This window comes from Prionailurus viverrinus, chromosome D1, assembly GCF_022837055.1.
Source record: "Prionailurus viverrinus isolate Anna chromosome D1, UM_Priviv_1.0, whole genome shotgun sequence".
NCBI lineage: Eukaryota > Metazoa > Chordata > Mammalia > Carnivora > Felidae > Prionailurus > Prionailurus viverrinus.
In genome coordinates, this window is record NC_062570.1 from 53,597,161 (window position 1) to 53,619,313 (window position 22,153).

Sequence of the window (22,153 nt, forward strand, 5' to 3'; positions counted from 1 at the left end):
AGAGAGAGGGAGGGAGAGAGAGAGTGAGCATGAACTGAGCAGGGAAGCAACAGAGGGAGAGGAAGAGAGAGAATCCCAAGCAGGCTCCATGCCCAGTGTGGAGCCCGATGAGGGGCTTGATCTCACAACTGTGAGATCATGACCGTGAGATCACGACCTGAGCCAAAATCAGCAGTCAGACAGTTAACTGACTGAGCCACCCAGGTGCCCCAAAGGTTTTCACATTTTAAAAATAAGTTTATATAAAATCATACTACCCATATCAGGGCATAAAATCTTATTTGTATTTAAAATCAACATCTGTTGGGGCGCCTGGGTGGCGCAGTCGGTTAAGCGTCCGACTTCAGCCAGGTCACGTCTCGCGGTCCGTGAGTTCGAGCCCCGCGTCAGGCTCTGGGCTGATGGCTCGGAGCCTGGAGCCTGTTTCCAATTCTGTGTCTCCCTCTCTCTCTGCCCCTCCCCCGTTCATGCTCTGTCTCTCTCTGTCCCAAAAAATAAATAAAAACGTTGAAAAAAAATTAAAAAAAAATAAAAATAAAAAAATAAAATCAACATCTGTCTTAGCACTTGCTAGGTACCTGGCATTTTCACATTTATTATTTCGTTTTCTCCTGAAGTTTGGTTTGGTTTTGAGAGAGAGAGAGAGAGAGAGAGAGAGAGAGCACTCACACGAGCTTGGGTAGACGGGCAGAGGGAGAGAGAGAATCCCAAGCAGGCTCCCCGCTCAGCACAGAGCCCGACGCAGGGCTCGATCCCACAACCCCGGGATCATGACCTGGGCCAAAATCAAGAGTTAGAAGCTCAACTGACCGAGCCACCCACATGCCCCTCCCTTGAAGTTTTAAAAATAATTTTAGAAGTAGAAGAAGAACTGTATGTGCTCATTGTACAAAAATGTGAAGGTATAAAATCATATTTAAAAAATGAAAAACTGCCCATATCGTTGATAACCACTGTGAAAGGTTTTTTCAGCCAATCCTTTTTCCAATACATTCCTACAAATTTATTCATCGTGTAAACACTTTATGAGCATTCGCCCTGCTGAAGGAACCTCACTTGCCATTGTAACTGAAATCGTTTCTATCCTGCCTTCTTTTTATAGTCTCCTTTCCTCCTCAGAACATCCCCTGGAGGTAGGTACTACAGCTCCTCCTACAGAAGAACCTTAGAGTGTGCTAGTGTGGCTCCCTGATGGGGAAAGCGAGGGCCAGAGCTGTCAGAGGACTTGACCGTGGTCCCGAGGCACATCGTTGACCTGCACCCAGATCTCTTGGCCCTTAGTCTAGGCAGCAGACTACAGCCTCTGATGTGGAACTGAATCCATACTTCCCTGAAACAGGGTAGCCATCTAATTAACTGTCCAAATCAGACATTTTTAGAGTAAAGGCGGGGCACTCTTGTTAATTAATGCAGAATAACAGATGCAAATTGAGGCTGACACTGACAAACAGAATGTGGGGTCTCTGTAGCTCTCTGGCTTGGGGTTTCCTGCACTTTGAAATCCTTCACAGCAGTGGGCTTCAGTCCATTTCAGATAACTATGGGAACCAGTTCTGCAAAGCTTTTCTGAGCTGAGACTCTGATCTAGGCCAGGACACAGAGGTGAGCAGCCTACCATCCTGTCAGGCAAGCGAGGCTATTGAAGTAGTAGATGGGAATGTCCCTCACTTGAGTCAGGACATGCTGCCCTGTGGTGAAACTTCTGATCTTCCAGGAGCCCCAAACCTTCTGTCAGAAGGAGATCCCAGTTTTCCATCCTTTGCTCAGAACCAAGAAGGATTTTACTTACTCCCTGAAGCAATTGGCTGCCCCGTTAAAAGGACATAGAGGCGAGGTTGGAGCATGAGAAGAGAAGGAACACACTTGGTGTTAAGGGAAGGGACTAGAGTTTTCTAGAACGGAACCTTCACAGGAGGGGTGAATCTGTCAGCTCACGGCTGCACAAGGTGACATACCTGTGAGAAAGTGCCCTCCCTGCAGCACACAGCCAGTGCTCTGGCTTTTCCGATGGAACTCACACTTTGCCTCTGTCAGTCGGCTGCAATTCACCCTGTCACAGTCTAGACGGTTTAGATTAATAAGATTCTCTTTGGGTGTTTGTTTGTTTACTTATTTTTTAAAGAGCATGAGCAGGGGAGAGGAGTGGAGGAGGAGGAAGAGGAGGAGGAGGAGGAGACAGAGAGAGAGAGAGAAGAGAGAGAATCTTAAGTAAGCTCCATGCTTAGCACAGAGCCCTATGCAGGCATGGATCCCACAGCCCTGGGATCATGGCCTGAGCCAAAATCAAGAGCCGTATGTTCAACCAACTGAGCCACCCAGGCTCCCGCCTCCGTTTGGGTGTTTAGATGGCTTTCTCAAGACTGCTGAGAAAAGTGTAAAAACGTGCATTTTGTTGATGGTCTTTCTTTACTTGTCAGAGTAATAAATGTGTCCATCAGCTGGCCCTTCACACTTCAGCCTCCTGGCATACTCTAGAGACACGCTCGGAATCCAGAATGCTAAAACGACCTTCCTTGAGAATATCCTATCCTAGCTATAGGTTACGTTTCAAATGCTCCCATGATTCACACAAAGATGTGAGTAACTGAAATTGTCCTTTCTGCAGATTGCAGGAATCCCTTGTCCTGTGTTCTTTTCATATATCACGGCTGCCTCCTTAACACTTTCCTCTTTTTATGACATTGACAAGTAATCCACATTGATAAAGGTGTCATTGGCACGCTTGCAGATCTGTTATCATTTACTGCACGAAACCACCCTGCTCTAACTGTAGATTACAGCTGGCGGAATGGCAGAGGAAATCAGTGTTGGCTGAGCCCCTTCCATGAGACTGCTGGACTCCTTAGAAGCATCATAGCATCAATCTCCCCAGCAACCCTTTGCAGTGGGTATAAGTGCTCCATTTTTAAAGGGGAAAACAGAGACTAAAAGAAGTAACGTGACTTACCCAAGGTCACACAGCCGCTGTAAAACCGGACTCTGATCCCTGGTTTACACAACAGGAAGCCTGTGGTCTTTTTGCTTTAGATGTATTTCAGTTGATAGACAAGAGCTTCCCTTTCCCTACCCGAAATGGGGCCTGATAAATTTCATTCACACCACTCAGGGAACAGCACTGCAGCTACGAGTTCTTACCCAGCTCCTGTGACCATAGACAAATTACTTCACCTCTCTAAGCCTTGAAAATGGGGTTGAGTTTTCCTACTGACAGGTTTGATGTGAGGAAGAGATCTCATAAAGCACCTGACTGGGTTCCTGGATTCCAGAAGGAGCTCTGAGAATGTTTGTTCCTGGCCCCGCCTCACCCTCCACCTCAACCATATGGGTGTCTGCACTCTCGCTTTGTGGCTTTCTCCCTCCTCATCCACAATAAGCTAGAACTAGGCTCACAGAGACATTCTCTCAGGAAACATGGATGACTCCCCTCCACCTTTCACTGGCCCCCTTCATTGTTGGAGTGAGGTGTAGGGAGATTCACACCCATCATCCCATCTCATTTTGCCATGAACACTGTGGAAAATTCTACAATACCAGGTTCCCTTCAAGCTGATGATCAGGGTACATGGGAAGGCAATCCAAAACTCCAGTCCCATCATCCCTTGGCATCAGGCATGTATTATTTGCCTATATAAACATGCATCTGTCCCCTACCTCCACCCCCAGAGGCAATCACGGGGACTTCCATCCTGGCTGAGGTGAGCCATTTAGAAAGGAAATCTAAGTGGCTGAGCAGATGCCTTAAGTTTAAAGAGCAGATCTTTGTAAAGCACAGCCCTGGTCTTGTCATCTTCTGACTTTAAAAGCTTCCATGACTCCCAGTTAAGGTCTGGCTTCCTTTTCTTTGTGTTCAAGGCCTAAACCTACTGTTGTTTCTCACTGTTATCTTTATATAGACCCTTTGCACCGTAATCAAGTTACTCTCCTTCGCTTCTACCTTCTTCCCATCGCCTCGTCATGTAACAAGTTTTTACTGGTGTTTTCTATGCACCGGACACTGTGCTAGGCACTGGGAAATATGATAATGGGCAAGCCAGGCAGGCCAGTGGGCAGACACAGAAAGTAAATACCGCAGAGCAGGAAGTGTTGCAACAGAGAAAGTACAGGGAGCTGTGTGGGGATGCAGCAGGGGTGCCAAACCCGGGCCTGAGGCATCAGGAAACCTTCCCGGGGGAGGTGACATGAGGTTAGGCCTAAGGATGAGTGGGAGCTAGTGACACAGGGTGGTAGTGATGGGGAAAAGGGAAGAGTAAAGTATGTGTGCAGGGAGAAGAAAGAGAAGGTGCAAAACTGTGTTCCGGGGAGTGCCATTCAAACAGATTCGCTGCAAATGATGCCCTGAAGTTGTGCAACTCCTCAAACTTGGACAAAAGGTAGAGGCGTGCATCCATGGAAATGAGAGCAGGCCAACACGGCTCTGCAAGACTCGGCAGACTTGGTGAGAAGTTCATAGTAGCACATGAGACTTAAGAAGCAAAGGGGGGATGGGCAGGCTGCTGGAGACCCGGCGAAGGATGAGGCCCTAGGCCCTCTGCCATTCTTCCCTATGTCGTGGGTTCCCATCCCCTGATCTCTCCTTCTCTTCCCACCAGAACTCTCTGGAGCTCCAGAAAGCCTTTCACCTTTCCTCCAGATGAAGTGTGTATCCTGATTATGCACTGGGCTGTCTTCTGTTCTGACAGGTCCCCAGTGCCTTGCTTAGAACTCTGTGTGACTGTCTCCCCTCCTGCCAGCTCCTTTGGGACCATGTCTCTCACTGTTTGTATCCCCCTCACCTTCTAGCCTAGTCAGTGAGTATTTAGGAAGGGTTTGTGGAATGAAGCAGTATTTGCCATACTCTGCAATCCCGCACTGCTCTTATGAGAGCCTAGTGCCCTCACTCTCTATATACATATTTATACATAGAGCCTCTAATGCTTATTAGGTGCTTACTGGCTGCCACACCGTTCTCAACGTGTTCCTTGTCTGGACTCCTTTAATCCTCAAAGCAACAATGTGAAATAGATGTTCGTTTTTTAGTTTATCTTTTAATCTCCTTTATATAGATGAGGAAGTTGAGGTACAAAGGGTAAAGTGATTTGCCCAAGGTCACTACTACTGAGCTAACAAGTAGTATAGCTAGAATTCAAATGGGGGATCTGGCTCCAGAGCCCAAACTCTTAATATCACCCTGCTTTGCTTCTGTAGTTGCCAAATTTGTACAGCAATGCGTTTTATTATATGTGTTTCAAGCACTAATGTACTATATATATTACAAAATATATACAAAATAGATATTAGAAAAGGGGATTCAAATAAATATTTCTTTTTTTAATGTTTATTTTATTTTTGAGAGAGAGAGCATGAGCAGGGGAGGGGCAGAGAGAGAGACATACACAGAATCCAAAGCAGGCTCCAGGCTCTGAGCTGTCAGAGCCCAATGCAGGAATCAAATCCACGGACTGCGAGATCTTGACCTGAGCCAAAGTTGGACACTTAACCGATGAGCCACCCAGCCGCCCCCCCATAAAATAAATATTTCTATATTTTCTTGTGCCCAGGGGGTGGTTCTGTGTACCTTACTTTGGGACCACATGATTAGAAGAAGCTGGTGCATACGAGGAAGGGAATTAACATGTTTCCAACAATATCTGTACTTCACAGAAACATCATGCGTTATTGTACACCTACTAAGGGCCTGGCACTTTGTTAGGTGCTTTGAGTGTTAGGTTATGAATATTCAGAGCAATGCTGAGACCCGAGGTGAGGGAGACCTGGAGGTTGGATGGAAGGCAGAAGAAACAGGCATGAGGCCCAGGAGGGCATTGTGTTGTTCCCAGCCTTGGGTCTCTGAAGTTTGTGATGGAACAATTTACTTAGTTCTGGAACTATTTATTTCATAAAGCCTGACAGATGTACTTAGGAAGAGGCTGTAACTAGCCCCCCTAGAACAACATATTGTGTTTCTTAACTTTTGTCTGAAATTCTAACAACTCAGCATGGTATGATACCGGCTATCCCGAGCTCATCAGAAGCTCTGATTGGAGATTATAAGATGTCTTTGACTAATAAAAGAGGAGGAAATGAATGTATATTTGCTTAATAAATGCAGCCTGCTAGATAAAATCTTTCCAAAACTGGGACTGCAAAGGAAGCAGAATCATGAATGAGGTTCTTGGTGCCGGGGGACGGGCGGCGGGGGGGTGGGGGGGGTGGCTGGGGTGGGGGGATTCATTCAATTGAATGAGCATTTGGTGAGCACTGACCCTGGGCTCCTACTTGCTCATGCATACTGCGTGCTCAGATATGGTATCCTTAGTCCTCACAACAACTGTGTGAAAGGGGAGAGGTACCCAGCTTACAAAAAAGAAACTGGAAGTCATTTTCCCAAGATCATACAGCTAATAGGAGGCTAGGTCATGAAGGATACCCCGATTCTGTTGAACTCCACAACCTACTCCAAGAATGTACTGTCCCCCAAGAATATGCCCTATACTTTTATGTGGGAGACAGCTACAGATAACTGCAAATACAGTATGGCAAATGTGATACCAGAACTCAAGTCAAGGCTGGATCAAGTCAAGGCTGATCACCTTAGCATGCTGTGCAGTAAGTGGTGTCCGCGAAGGTTCTCACAAGGTGAATTGGGAATCCTTGGTTTGGATGATTTTGAAGAGAATCCTAGCCTGGATGTTTTAGGTAAAGAAACCAGAACACAGAGCCATTCAGAGGTTGCACCATGGTCATTGATCCCGGCTATCTCAACTGCTCTTACTAAATTTCTACCATGAACCAGATGGTGTATACAGCACATCTGTAAAATGTCATCACACGTGGTTAGGCTCAGCGTTTGACATAAGAGTCATGAAAACTACAGAATCCTGCAGGATTTGGTGGCTGTGACCTGAGAGAGCTTCTCTTGGTAGACCACAAAAAGCTTCCCCTCCCCCCAACAATTAGCTGGTCTCTGTGCCACCTCTCCCTTAAAGCTCTGCCAGATTTTATGATGACTTGTCCAGGCTACATTATGTTTCCTAAGGCTCAGCCTCTTTGCAAAGCTGGGTAGATCGGATTATGTTTTAAGGCTTCTCTCAGTCAAGGTGGAAGAAAAGAAGCAGCCCTTGCCGTCAAGTGGATGCATTGTCTTGTACTGTATACTGTTATCTGTCTGTGCTTATGTTCCCTCTCTTGTGGACGATGTACTGCACATGTCTGAAGGCCAGCCACAGGTAGAACTGCAAATTGCCTGATCTCAAAGCTCTTTTCCCAGGCCATCACCTTCTCCTTCTGAAGAGTTGGGAATGTGCTCACAAAACTGGGGTTTTAGAATCTTACGACCCTGACATGTTAGAAACTTGGAGTCAAAATACACTGACTCAGTGTATCTTGGAACTCATAGAATATAAGTGCCCTAAAATTATAGAATTATCTTATCTGAGATGGTTAGAACTTGAGGATCCTAATATGTTAGACACCTGCAACTCTCCCATCCAGCAAATATTTCATTAGTGCCTACTGCATGCCAGGCGCTGTGCTAGACTCCAGGGATAAAGAAGTGAAAAACACTGCTAATGCTCTTGCTCTCAGGGAGTTTGCAGAAAATGGCAGGATTTAAGAATCTTAAAATGTCGGATTCTTAGAAAAAGTAAAATTGTGTGTTAAAATCTTAGAATGCCAGCGGTGGGGGCAGCCCGAGGTCATTCTCTCCCGCTCTATCTTTTATGAGACCCAGAGCCTTTTCCAGGCATGTCCGATTAAAAAAAAAAATCTCACTAATGAGAACATCGTTTCACTTGAGTGACATCACAGAATGGCCAGCTTGCAGGAACTCAGCGATCACCCAGTGTGGCTGCTCATTTTACCAGCGGGGCCACTGAGGCTCAGAGCGGGGTTGCTGTTTGATAGATAGCACAGCCATCCAGAACCAGACTCCAGGCTTTCAGGCCTCTCTCAGAGAACAGGCAAAGCGGGTAGGGCTTCCCGTGTGTTTCCGCGGGCTGCCCTGTTGGCAAGCCGCGCAGACTTTTCTGAGCCTAGGCCCGGCTCTGCAGAAGAAGTTTGCACCAACTACCTTTGCGGAGGCATCAGCCCCGCCCCCCGGACCACGTGTGCAGTAGATCGCCCCCTGTTGGGAGCCCCTCCCCCGTTGATGCGTGTTTTATTTTGCTCCCTCCCCCTCCCCGTGTGCCTCGAAACCAATTTTCATTATTTTTTTTTCTGTCTGTGTTTGTCTTTGTGGTTCGCAGGTGCTCCCTTGCATTGTTCATCCGCTTCATCAACCCCTATTGAGCAGTCCCCCTCCCCGCCCCCCCTCCCCTCCGGCCAATGAGAGCCAGAGGCGGTTGCTAGGCAGCGGTGTGGCCCAGCCAACCCCGGACTCAGACTCTGAGGAAGAGTTTGTCTCTAATTCATTCTTAGTTAAAAGTGGCTCCGCCAGCCTGGGGGTCGCGGCGAACGGTAAGTCCCTCTCTCTTCCTAACTTCTGTGGGTTTTTTGTTGTTGTTTTTTTCCCTTTCGTTGGTGATGCTGATTAATCTGCCTGCTTGGGCCGCTTGCAGGGGCGGAGGGGCCTGGTGCATGAGGGGCTCGGGGTTTTCGGGGACCTGGTTCGGCTCCGCAGCTCAGGCAGCGCGGCTCCTGCCCCGCTGCGCCGCTGGGATGTGCGGGGGGGGGGGGGGGGGGGGGGAAGGGGGGGTTGTGAGGGGATTGCTGTCCCCATTCCCATGACAAACGTCTGGATAGAGCTGCAGGGACAGAGATGCACAGACAGACCCGAGACAGAAGCCTCAGGTGGAGACCAAGGCAGGCAAAGCCACAGAAACAAAGATCCAAACAGAAAAAGAAAAGAAAGGCTATAACAAAAATAGCACCGATTGGCCACCTACTCTGCCCAGGACTGTGCCACCACCACTTGTTGCTTTGCTGGATTCTCCTCACAACCCAGCCTAAGAAACTGGTGCTATAGTGTCCCCATTAACCATGAGAAAGCTGAGAGAAAGGATACCACCTGGAGCCCAGCACTGGCTTTGAAAGTTCTTGACTTTCAAACTGCCAGGAGAGAGAGGGCCCTGAAGCCCCAAGCTGCTGCAGGGCTGAATGCTGGTTGCAGAGAGAGCTGCTGGGCACAAGCATGGATCTGTCCATAATGAACACTATTCGTCTTCGTTGTGCCCTGACTCTTACGGAGAAGAGGTATGGGAGGGTATGGTGGCAGAGCCCTACGTAGACTTAGAGCTAGCAGCCCCAGGTTTCAGCACCTGGTCAGGTGCTGTGTGACATGGGTCAAGGTCTTGCCCTCTCTGTGTCCAGCAGAGCCAGTCTACTTCTTTGCAAGGATGCCTAGAAGCCTCCAAGAGAGGGAATAATATACAGCCTCTACGCTCTTTGAAAATCAGACAGGAGGTCTTTGGACTTAGTGGTTCTCTTCTGCCAAAATCTCAGGCCCTACATTCTCTGTAACCAAAAGGCAAACCATCCTCCGGGGACTATTTAACCTTTGTGCTCTCTGAGAGTGACATTGTCCTTTTGGTGGTTTGGTGTCACTGCTTCTCTATACATTTTACCTGCTCATGTTTTAAGCTATGCACAGAAACAGGAACCCTGGACTAGGAGGTAGGAAACCTGTGCACAAGACCAGCTCTGTGGCTCCCTGGCTACTTGTCCTGGGCAAATGACTGTCTCTCTCTCTAGGCATCAGTTTCCCATCTTGCCAGTGAAGAAGCAATCTCTAAGGTACTCTGAATATATGAATGTCATGTGGTACTGAGAGAGGTGTGCCAGCCAGTAGCTTTCTTAAGCTTACTTGCAAAAAAAAAAAAAAAATACACACACACATACACACACACGTACGATGATATTTTTTGTTCATTTCTGGGTAAATAAGCCTTGCAGGTAAAAGAAAAGGCAGGAGATTAAAGTCTTTAATCTCTCCCTTTGCTAAATAACTGAACAAGAAGAATCACTTTGTTGTAAGTTCTGCAGCAAATTGATAGCATTAGTGCATTATTGATGTGCCAGGAAGATGGGGGAACTTTGGCCTACAAGCTTTCTGCTCAGTTCTGCTCCTCTGTGCTCTTCCTGCCTCCAGGGGACCTGGAGACACTTCTGATTCCTTCTCTGGGGTTTTCGCTCTGAGTGTGTCACTAAAGGTTGGTTATCAATGTGTCCCTTGACCAAAGGGAGAGTCTGGGTTTTTAGTAGCCTGCTGCTCTGGGTTGGTGCGTCATGAGAGAGCCAGTGAGTCTCACTCCACAGCTGGACCCTGCCTGCTACCTTCCTGTCCCCCTGAAACCCCAAACTGAGCGGTCTTCTATGAGCAAAAGGACTTGCTGATACTGCCATAAACCCAGCACTAGTGCATGGAGACGACTGGACCCTGCCACGTATTGGACCCGATATATGTTTTGAAGGTTTTGTTTGATTTGTTTTCATGAAAGAAATGTGAAGTTATTTTAATAGGATTATCTTTATTGTTTTGTCGATTATAATACTAACAATGCTTGTTAACATTCAGACAATACAGAATGGTAAAAAACAAAGTTCTCTTGTAATCCCTCCTCCCAGAGGTAACCACTTTTAACAGTTTGGTGCATGGCCTTAGAGGCACTTTTTGTGCAGTGCTGACTTAATGAGCAAATAAATGAATGAGCAAGAGATACAAACTCTTTGAGGACCAAGTGCAGCCAAGAAAGCAAGGACCATGGGGTCCAGCTTTCTGAAATGAGGTCCCAGATATGTGACCCTGGGCAAAGTACCTAACCTCCCAGACCATCAGTTGCTTTATCTGTGATATGGGGAAAAGCTTCCAAGGTTGCTATAGAGTTTAAGAATGGTCAAGGTGGGGTGCCTTAGTGGCTTAGTCGGTTAAGTGTCTGACTTCGGCTCAGGTCCTGATCTCATGGTTTGTGAGTTCGAGCCCCATGTCGGCCTCTGTGCTGACAGCTCAGAGCCTGGAGCCTGTGTCATATTCTGTGTCTGCCCTCTCTCTCTTCCCCTCCCCTGCTTATGCTCTGTCTCGCACTGTCTCTCAAAAATAAATCGATGTTAAAAAAAAAATGGTAAAGGTGGGGTGCCTGGATGGCTCAGCTAGTTAAGCACAGGACTCTTGATCTCAGCTCAGGTCTTGATCTCAGGGTCATGAATTCAAGCCCCAGGTTGGGCTGCGTGCTGGGCATGAAAGCCTACTTGAAAAAAAAAATTGGTGAAGATGACAGACGTCCCTCTTTCCCTTCCCTATGGCCACAGCCCCATTCCCTTGCAGCGATCGAAGACTTTAGAGACCACCCTAAAGGGATGAATTACTGAAGCTCTTGCTGAGGCAGGCTTCCCCAGACACTTAATTCCCAATGTACTTTACATGACAAAGGCAGCCCTTCGGGCTCCTATCTTGGGGGGGAAAGGAAGTGGCTTCCTTTGGTGGGAGCTGACTCAGCGCCCTGCACAGGAGGGCGCAGGAGGGCTGACCCTCTGGAAAGCAGCCTCCCTAGGAACTCAGGCTGCTCGATCCAGGGGCTCCCCAGAGGCCCTCTGCCTACAGCTGTGTCAACTCCAGCACAGGGCTGTGGTCTCAGGGCCGCGACGCCTCAAAGCTGCCCTGCCAAAATCCCCGTGTAAAGTGCAAGGCGAACGCGTGGGGCATTACAGAACAGCTCATTGTCCCTGCACGAAAGAAAACAGGCGAAGGAGCTCTTTCTGTCATCAAAGTCCTAATCCGCCCCCAAGGACAACCATCTAGAAAACACTGATATATATAAAGAAAGATTGCGCTCAAATATCAACTCATCACAGCTGAAAAGCTAAGGAAGTGGTTAGGATTAGGTAGGTATTTGTCCCTACCCCAGAGAAACTTTTTAGAATAAATATTAAGCGTTCCGTGACTTGTCATAATCTAAATTCTGAAGTGCAGAGACTTTTAAAACCTGGAGGGTAATATTTAAGAGGGTCAGGGAATAAAAACTCAGAGAAAGATGTCAGTTTCTCAAAGCCAAGGGGAGGTAGAGGTGGGGGGAGAATTAACATGCAACGAGCACCTTCTGTGTGTCTTTCTCTACATGCGTTAACTTATTTGAGCTTCCATTTATTTCTATTTTTCTGCCAGGAAACTGAGGCCCAGCAAGGGCCGGTAACTTGCCCGTAGCTCCACTGCTTCGAAGGGGCATGTTAAAGATTTCAGATCCAAGCCTGCTTGATTCCAGGATCTCCTGTCTTCTTCCTCCCACCCGGCCCTCATTTGTTTTGATTTGTTTCCAATGCCAGGTCCCATTATTTCTGCACGTCCTCCTTAGCAGGAGACTGGAGAAGAGAAGAGGAATTCCACCAAAAAAAAAAAAAAAAACCTTAAAGTTTTTTTTTTTTAATTTTTTTAATGTTTATTTATTTTTGAGAGAGAGAAAGACAGAGCATGAGCGTGGGAGGGGTAGAGAGAGAGGGAGACACAGAACCTGAAGCAGGCTCCGGGCTCTGAGCTGTCAGCACAGAGCCCGACGCGGGGCTTGAACTCACGAGCTGTGAGATCATGACCTGAGCCGAAATCAGCCGCCCAACTGACTGAGCCACCCAGGCACCCCAACTTAAAGATTTTTAAGAGAATTTTTTAAAAAGAATTACAAGCGGGGTGCCTGGTGGCTCAGTCAGTTAAGTGTCTGCCTTCAGCTCAGGTCATGATCTCACAGTTTGTGAGTTCAAGCCCCGCATCAGGCTGCCTGCTCTTAGCACAGAGCCTGCTTCAGATACTCTGCTCTGTTCTTTCTATGCTCCTCCCCCACTCCCTCTCTGTCTGTCTCCAAATAAATAAACTTTTAAGAAAAAAAAAAAAAGAACTACAAATTGTTAGATTCCTATTGCTTCACAAATCTTTATGAAGTACCTATGATGTGACAGGTGTTTAATCCCATTGAAGTTTGGAATCTCATTGCATCACGTTGAATCTCATTGCATCTTCATATCTATCCTGTGATGTGAAGATTTTTAGTCTCATTGAGGCCATAGAGGACCAGAGAGGTTAAGTAACTTCCTAAATCACACAGCTTCTAACTGATAGATTCGAACCTCAGGTCTGTCTGATACCATAGAGTAGAATCTTTCAGTTGTGTTTTTGTGAGGACACTGAAGTTTCAAAGATGAGTAAGTACAAATGACTTAGACATTACATTTTAGTGCTGCTTCATGAGAGATAGCCCTGCATGCTGGGCCATCCATGGCTTCCCCCCCACCCCCTTTTCTTTTCTTTCCCCTCTTCCCCATACTCTGCCCTGGGCCCTTCCCACCTCTCCTTACAAATTTCTCAGGCTGGTCACACTGGTCAACATCACTGTTGTTTGGCAGTTTCATTGACTTTCTCAGGTCTTAAGCAGCTGGGATTATTTTGTTTTGACTTCCAACCCAGTGGAGGAGTGTTTATTTTTCTTTCTGAATGGGAAACACTGCTACGTATGCCAGCTCCTTCCAAAAGTGTTTTCTTAAAACGAAACAAAACAAAACAAAAAATTCAACTTAATTTAGAACCTATCCAGATTCCCCTGAGGGAGTCTGCCCGGGTCCTTTCTAGTCAGTTTGTGAAATCAGAAGGCAAAATTGTGCCTGTTTCCTACCACTGAGAAGTGTTCAGTGACATTTTGTCTCCTTTCGCTGTGAATTTCATGGAACCTAATTTAGTTATTCCATGTCAACTGCAGGTACGTGGATCTGGATGTTTCCCCCGTCCCAAAGGTCAAGGACATTGGGGTGTGTGAAATCTTCAAGCAATTCTGTTCACCTCTCCTCTAAGTCTGTTGCATTTCAAATACTCTTTCCTTTCTTATACCAGCTATGTAGAGAAGTTAAGTTACCTAACTCCTAGTAGCAAAACAAATCGATTTCTTCCTTTATTCATTCATTCACGGTGGCATTTGAAATGTCTGTGGATGTTTTCCGGACAAATGGGGGGAAAGAGCATTCTAAGCAGAGAGACCCCATAAAATAGGTATTAAACCAATGGGATCAAAACTCTTCGATGAACCCCTTAGAGTCAGATTCCTTTCAGAATTCAGAAATTTTCAGGTTTAAGAAAGAAAATACAGTTCATGTGATGTATTTTTCCTAACATTCCCAGAGTGCTCAGAAGGTCCAAGGTAATCAAACACATCAGTATTTCTGCAGTGAATACTAAGACTCATGGGATTTAAAAAAATTTTTAAAAAAGGACTCTGAGCCTCGTGTCAGTTCAAGTTTTACCATGAAAAGAATTTTAATAGAACTTTTGGTCTTAGAGTTTGGGGGATTTCGGAATGGTGGTTAATGGATGGTGATTCTGAATTGCACCTTTTTAAAAATGAGAGTACCAGGACTCAACGGCTTAGTAACTTGCCCATGGTTATAGAGATAACTAGATAGCTTGATAACTAGAAGGTATGATACAGGTGCAAGTTGCTGGCTGGGCAGCTCCATAAAAAAATGCTGTTTATCCATAACAGTTACTTGGAAAGGCCAGCCCCCTCTGCTGTTGATGTGGGAGCTCAGGAGGCTGGGCCAGGCCGGCAGGCTGGCTGTCTTGCTGCAGGGGAATTCAGGAGCAATCTTCCAGAATCCAGAACTCAGCATGCTGCTCTGAGTTCGTAAGGAACTTCCCTGGTAGCCCCTCGGATGGGTGGGCCTTCTTTCTTAATGCCCTGCCACCTTCTGTTCACACTCCCCCTTAACAGTCTGGCGGCCTGATTATCCATGTCTGATTTCCATGTTCAGCTGTAGGTTCCTTGAGGTGGGCCTTCTCCAAGGCTGTACGCTCCCTACTGAGTACCACATTGTAGGTATTACAACCAGAAGTGAAAAATGTTGATGTTTACTCTTCCTCCTTCCTTCCAGCCCTCCTCCCGCACCACACACACACAAAACCACGCCCCCTCAGAACAGTGCAGTGAGCCACGTTCCCGGTATACGCGTGGAGACTCTCAGAGATGAAGTGATTTGCCCAAGTGCTGGAAAGTCGAGCTTCAAAGCATGGCCCTAGACTTCATGCCCTTTCCACCTTACCAGGTGCCTCCCTCAACTAAACAAGCCTTCACCTGTGGCCTCCCACCAGGAGCCGGCAATTCGTGCCCCCCTAATTGGAGGCAGTGGGGACAACCACACCGAGGTGACTTCTGTTTTTGTACAGTTTACAAAGCCCTTTTTCATACGTTACCTCAGGCAAACTCTGGTGATTCTAATTTAATTGCCACATTGGCTTTCTAGGAGGTAAGGCTTCTTCCTGACCTTGCAAAATAAACAGGTCACATTTTGAATTAATGTAACTAAATGTCCTGGGAGAACCAGAGCCCTTTAATTAGTCACTCACGTGACACAACTGTAGACTCTTTGCAGCTCCTTTTCCACTAATTTCCCAAAATACCATTGCATTAAAAGGTACAAAAATAACATTTTTGGTGTATGGCTTGATTAGATCTAGGAATTCCTAGACCACCCCCTGAGGAAGGCACGTTAGCCATGTGCCTGGGCTTTTTCCATCTGGAAACTAAGCCTGGTTTGTGTCCCCGTTGAAATGTTAGTGACCTGCTCCATGAGGCCCTGTGGACACCAGACCATGTCATAGAGCATCTCCTGACACTTCAGGGCCCAGACTGTTGAAGAGGTGCCTGGAGGGAGGTCATGGAGAGTTTGGGAGATCAGTACAACTAACCCTTGTGTGGCCCCCACATTCCCAGAGGGCATTCACATCTGTCACCTCGTGGGATCCGCAGCACATTGCTGTGAGGTTGGCCCAATGAGAAGTGCTGGGAGCACCATCATGCCCTGGAGACACACATGCACAGAGAGAAGCAGCTTGGCACAGAGATGCCCGTTTGGTACACAGCTTTGAGCCAGGTTTGGATTTGCTCACGGTGGGTCAGTCCAACCTGTGAGGCCCACCGCCATCCACAGAAGCTCAGCCTGCTGGTTGTAAACCTCACCTGGAGAGAGGCCTCACCGTGACCCACCTGAGTTGTCCCAGACACCTGTTTGTGAGGAGGCTGGTGTCGGGGAGCAGCAGGACCTGGCCCCCGAGCCCAGCTCTGCCTCTGGCCTGCAGTGTGACCCTGCAGGAGCCTGGGCTCCCTTGGCTTCCTGGTCTGGGCAGTGGGGGAACCAGATTACATCACCATTGCCCAAGCCCGATACACGTGTGCATCACTGCCATGGTCTGTACTATAGCTGTGCGTGCCCACCTACGCTACTCTTTCCTGCCTCCTTTAACCAAAATTGTTATTATTATTTTTTCCCTGAGGTGACTGCATTTATTTTAAAAGAAAATTGTGTGCTTCTGTTGCAACTCACTTGCCATAAATAGAAGGTAGCTATAGAAATAAAGACAGTGGAAGCGGTTGTCACATTCTGGGGAGAGAATGCCTGCTCAAGGACAGAGCAGAGCGTTGCTCCTCTTTGTTAAGTAGGGGCATTGGCAAGTGTTAGGTGTTAAAAAAAAAAAACAACACACTGGAACTAAGCTGAGACTTCCACGTGGACATCACCTAAAAGGTTGAAAGCATCTGTCCTACATGTGACCCAGAGTGCTTTAACGTCCCTTTGTGCCATAGGCCACCAAAATCGCATCCGTGGGATAACTTGCCCCTTGGCTTTCTCCGGTACTCTGTCTCAGCTTTCAGTGCTGCTCCCTGCAGCCTGCTGACTTGCAGAATAAACATCTCTTGCTGCTCTCAGAACCTACCCTTCTTGCCTTTCCTAAGTGTGGTCTTCTCTTGAGCGATCTGTTCCCACTGTCCCCTTAGACGCCCCCCCCCCCCCTGCCTTCTGCCCCTGTCATCAGGTCTGAGCCGGGGGCTCTGAGCTCAGCTGGATCCCCCATCACTGGACTGGTTAATGGCTCCCAGTTTGGACCAGGAAACCATGTGACTTCCTTCCTCCCCCACCTTCCTCTACTTTCTCCCCTCCTCTCTCTCCCTCTGAACTGCCATTATTTATATAGGTGCTTGAGATTAAACAACTAAAAAAAAAAAAAATTCACTTTGCTCTAAAAGGCCTAAAAGGACCCAAGCCAGAAGAAAAACCGAAACAGCACAATATAGAGTCACGGGAGAGAAAAATATGGAGACCTACAGATCTCTACTGTGCTGTGTGGCCACAGGCAAGTAAGTTGCTTAACTTCTCTGGATCTGTTTCCTCCTCTGTAAAATTAATGTTATTTTGAATAGTACTTCACAGAATTATGCATATGAGAAAATATGGCCAAGGCTTCTAGCATGATGACTGCTACATAATAGGTACCCAAAGAATGTTACTTTCTTCTTCCCTTTCTGGAATCCGAAAGGTTTGGGCCACATATCTTCGAAAGGAAGGCAGATTCCTGCATGGCCACCCCTCCAAGCTTGGAGGAGGAAAAATAACAGCTCTGTTTGGGAGTCCAGAGCTTTAATCCTCTGCTCCCTCCTGCATGATTTCCAGAGATTCAAGGTAGGGGAGCGAGCCCAAGGCGGCAGCTAAACAAACATAGCAGGGGGTTTTGGAAACAGAACCCCAGCCTTCCTTGCTGGAGCTCCCTGCATTGCTTCCATTCCCCATAGTTCCAGGAACTGAGTGCTGATATCTGGTACCAGATGAAACGCCGTGATGCCTTTTCCTTCTGGTCAGCCGGCCTTCCCCCCAGAGTTGAAAGGAGAGGAAAATGACTGGTAATTCATTTAGGCTTCACTCCTTCTCTCCCGAAAAGATCACGTTTCTATAAATAACTCTGGGAAGCTGCTGCACACAGTAACAGCAGTCATACATATATTCGCACTTCCAGAGACCTCTCTTTAGCTGCCACAGTGGAGGCTCTTGGGGGAATATACACCTGGCCTGAAGCAGGGTTCCACCACACTAGCTGTGTCACCTCATCTGGGCTCGCTTTTCATGCCCGGTTGCCCATCTGTAAAATGGGAGGAAAAATAGCAATCTGGGAGATGTTTCAACCGCAAGATGGGATAACATCTTAAACACTGAGATTATAGGGAGTGTTAAGTATTTACTGGTCTCCCCTTGTCACCTTTGGCAAAGAATGGGGTATGTTTTTAGGTGGTAAAGAAGTTACCTGATCAAAATTTATGTTGTGATCACTTGTCTGCTGTCATCTTGAGAATGAGCAAAAATGGAGGTTGAGATGATACTTAACCTATTTTCTAGTTTTGCAAATTTTGCTCTCCTTAGCCAAAATATTTCCTACTATGTCTTTTCTCCCCTAGACCACTGCAGTAGTGTCCTCACTGACCTCCCTGCCCCCCTCCCCATCTTTCCCTTTCCTCTATCCTCACACTGCCCCAGGGTGATCCCTCCAAAGCCCAGATCCCTATCATGGGACCACTGCAGTAGTGTCCTCACTGGCCTCCCTGCCCCCCTCCCCATCTTTCCCTTTCCTCTATCCTCACACTGCCCCAGGGTGATCCCTCCAAAGCCCAGATCCCTATCATGGGGACCCTGCAGTGACCCTCTACTTGTTCCCACTGCTGGTAGGCTCAGGGTCTGACTCAGCGTGGCACTATAGCCAAAGCTCTTCTTCCCTGGGGCTCTCTGCTCACTCTGTTTACTTTTGTCCTCCTGCCAGGGAGCTCTGGCCACAGTAAACTAACACAGTTCTTGAGGGGACACGGGGCATTCCCGATGCCAAATACAGGGCCCGTGGTGAACATCTGGCATTATTGGGAGCAGAGGCTTCTGAACATAACAAAACCGCATGAATTTATAGTGAGGACAGTGGAAGGGCTTTCTGATTTGGAGTGATATGGGAAGAAATAAAGCTTGTTTGCCCTTCAAAACCAATTCAGTTCAGCAAATTATTATTAAAGATTTACATCGTGCCAGGGCTCATGGAGAAAAGAAAGCAGTCGGCCCACCTGTTGGTTGTTGGAGAGACACATGCCTGAACAGTTCTGCCCCGGAACAAGCATCCATTAGGAGAGCAAGGAGGCCGGCATGTCAGGGTATGTGGGGCTCCAGAAGTGTAATGCAAACTGGGAGCCTCAGGGGACTCTCCTGGAGAAAGAGGATGACTCCCGCCCAAGGAGCCCAGGCAAATTTACACACTCAGGTTCTGCCCAGAAGTGAGCTTTACTTTTAGGATCTGCAGGTCTGCTATAGACTAAATGGTGTCCCCTCCGGAAGTCATCTGTTGAAGCCCTAATGCCCCCTGTGACTGTGTTGCAGATAGATCCTTTAAGGAAGTGAGGAAGGCCATCTGAGGTCAAAAGGGTGGAGGAAACCTGAAGGAAACCAGGATCCTTATGAAAGGGACATATGTCCCTTATGGAAGGGACAGCAGCACTCATGCTCACTGCCGCGTGACACAGCAAGAAGGTGGCCGTGTGCAGGTCAGGAAGAGAGTTCTCACCAGAAACCAAACCCTGTAGGAACCTTGATCTTGGGCTTTCCAGACTCCAGAACAATGAGAAGGAAATGTCTGTTGTTTAAGGCACCCACGCTGTGGTGCTCAGTCATGGCAGCCCGCGCAGATGAGGAGGTGTTAGGAGGAGCCTGGATGGTGAGACTTTGCGTGTCAGTTATTTGTATGCAACCAAATGCTCCCAGCCTAAATGTGGGGCTTTGAAGCATTTATTTCTTCAAACATTCATTCATTCATTCAGCAGACATTCCCAGGTGTGCATTCTGTGTGGGGTCCTGTGCTAGAGAGTTCTCAGCATACACCATCCATACCCTCCACGTGTGACCAGGTGCCTGGGGGACAGGGAGAGGGAACAGCAGGCAGGGTCTGCTTCAGGGGGCAGTGGTGGAAGACAAGGCTCTCTTCCTCTCTTCAAGGACAGAGCTAGTGTGAGGGGCCCTTCTCTACCCCCACCCCCAGTCCCCTCTCATGGAGCAGCGTCTCCAGAAGACTCGATTTCCCTGGAGTTTCGGATGGGAATGGAGTGAGCAGTGTGGACTGAGGGCAGGTGTGCGGCCCTGTACTCCAGAAGGAGTACTCATTTCAGAGCTCCTTGAGAGGGGAGAAGGCGGCGGGGCCAGCCTCAGGAACCAAAGAGGGACTGTGTAATAGAAGACCGAATCCCATTACCGCGTCCTTGCAGGGAGCCAGGTGCTGTGCTAAGTGCCCCACCTTTCCTACCCGGTGAATCCGTGTGATTGGTGGGCTCAAGACCAGAGGAGTTAAGAATGTGGGTTTGAATTTTGGCTCCACCACGACCAGCTGAGACCTTTAGCAAATGATTTAACTTCTGAGTTTCCCTTCTGCCTCCTGTATAAAATAGGGATGATAATAATACCTCCTTCATAAGTGTTGTTAGACTTCAGTGTGAAATAAAGTATGGGAGGTATGCAGCAAAGAACGAGACTATTACGAAGTCTTAAATGGACACGGCTATCATTGTTATCCTTATTCTGGTTATTGTGTTACCAAACCAAGCCTCAGAAAGGGATGTTGACTTGGCCAAGGTCACAGATAGTAAGGGGCATTTTCTACCCCAGGTGTGCCTGGCTTCTCAACCCAACTTCCTCTCAGCCCCGCAGGCCACCTTTTCTCCCTCAGCAGCCATCGTCCCCCCTTCTTGATAACCTCCAGGAAGCCAAAGGTCTCAGAGAGCCTCCCCAGCCGATGAGAGATTCCCCCCCGCCCCGACCCCTGCCCCACATCGAAGAGGAGGCTGTGTGCACATCATGGTGGTGGTCCCCAACCGCTGGCCAGAGTCCTCCTGAATGGAAACTGCTGAGTTGCGCTCCAGTGCTTAGCTCTTTTAAGATGCCCCTATTGGGCCCCTGCATGGGTGACAAGATGATGCATGAGGTCTGGCTAAGCAGCTTATTTGTCTGAGCTGGTGATGGCCTTTGTCCTGAGTTGGGTTAATGGTAAGGGGCAGCGGCCCTTTAAAGCCTGGACAATGGACAGGCTTCTCAGGTCACCGAATCACTCAGCAAATGGCCTGAGCCCCTCCACTCCACGCTAACCCTGCTCTTCATCTAGCGATGTGCCACTCCCCTCCTGGCTAGGAGGGACATTTGTGTATAAAGGGAGAGAAAGACTCAAAGAGCATTAGAGAGACAAAGGACTTCAGAGGAGTGACCAGAGAGGACAAGGGATAATTCCTGCCTCACTGCCTCTACCCTGAGCTGACCCTGCACTGTGCTTTCCTGCTTTGCTCTTGTCCCTCCCCAGATGCATGGTACCCACAGTGACCAGTGACAGTGATTTCCTGATGCACCTTTCACTACCAAAACGTAACGCTGCAGATGACAGTTCAGACTTCTGAAGTTGGCAGTCAGGCCCCACTGGAGTGTGCCCCTCCCGCTCCGTCTGGAACCTCTCTGATGCCTCCCCAGGCCCCCCACTCCAGTGAGACACATCATTGACCTTCACTACCTGCTTCAACCTAACCAGCCTTCTCTTACCAGTTTTCTACATTTGATTCTCCATAAGATCTTGAAAAAACACTCAAATATTAAACATTTTTCTCAAAGTCATGGAAACCACCAATTTAAGTCAACATTCCTTATACGAAGAGTGGTCGAGCTAGATTTGAGGCCAGGCCATCTGATTCTGAATCCCAACTTGCTCTCAATGGATGTACTCATTTGTTGTTACTACAAAGATTTCTTGACCACCTACTGTGTGCCAAGCACCGAGGTGGGGCCAGGAGTACTAATGTGAATCCCGCCCTCAAGGAGGGGCCAAACATAGGGGCGCCTGGGTGGCTCAATTGGTTGAGTGTCCAACTCTTGATTTAGGCTCACGTCATGATCTCACGGTTCATGAGTCCAAGTCCTGTGTGAGTGCAGAGACTGCTTGAGATTCTCTCACTCCCTTTCTCTCTGGCCTTCTCTCTCTCTCTCTCTCTCTCTCTCTCTCTCTCTCTCTCTCAATAAATAAATAAATACATAAATACATAAGTAAATTTCAAAAAAAAAAAAAAAGGAGGGGCTTAACATTAACATCCAGTCCAGTCACTAAAGTTTCCACAATGCAAATGTAAAAAGTCCCTAGTGGCTTTGGCATCTAGATGGCCATTGGTGACCATGGTAAGGTCATTTTCAGGGTGTGAGGACTAAACTGGGAGGATGGATAGGAGGTGAGAGGGCAGAAATAGCTTGGATAACTGAGTCTAAGAGATTGGACTTGGCATCACAGATTGCTAATCATAACAGGAAAAGGCTCTTTATGGTGGGGAGATCAGAAGTGGTCATTTGTGTGACCACTTAGTGGTCAGTGATATGAAGCAAGAAGAGGTAC

General features: G+C 47.7%; 1 protein-coding gene across 1 annotated transcript in view; it reads left to right on the forward strand.

Moving 5' to 3' along the window:
* Nucleotides 1-22,153, forward strand: part of TENM4 (teneurin transmembrane protein 4) — a 747,207-nt gene that overhangs the window by 447,854 nt on the left and 277,200 nt on the right. Inside the window, 2 exon segments of the mRNA XM_047823379.1 lie at nt 8,223-8,281; nt 8,283-8,433. Of these exon segments, the coding sequence (XP_047679335.1) occupies nt 8,223-8,281; nt 8,283-8,433 (210 nt within the window).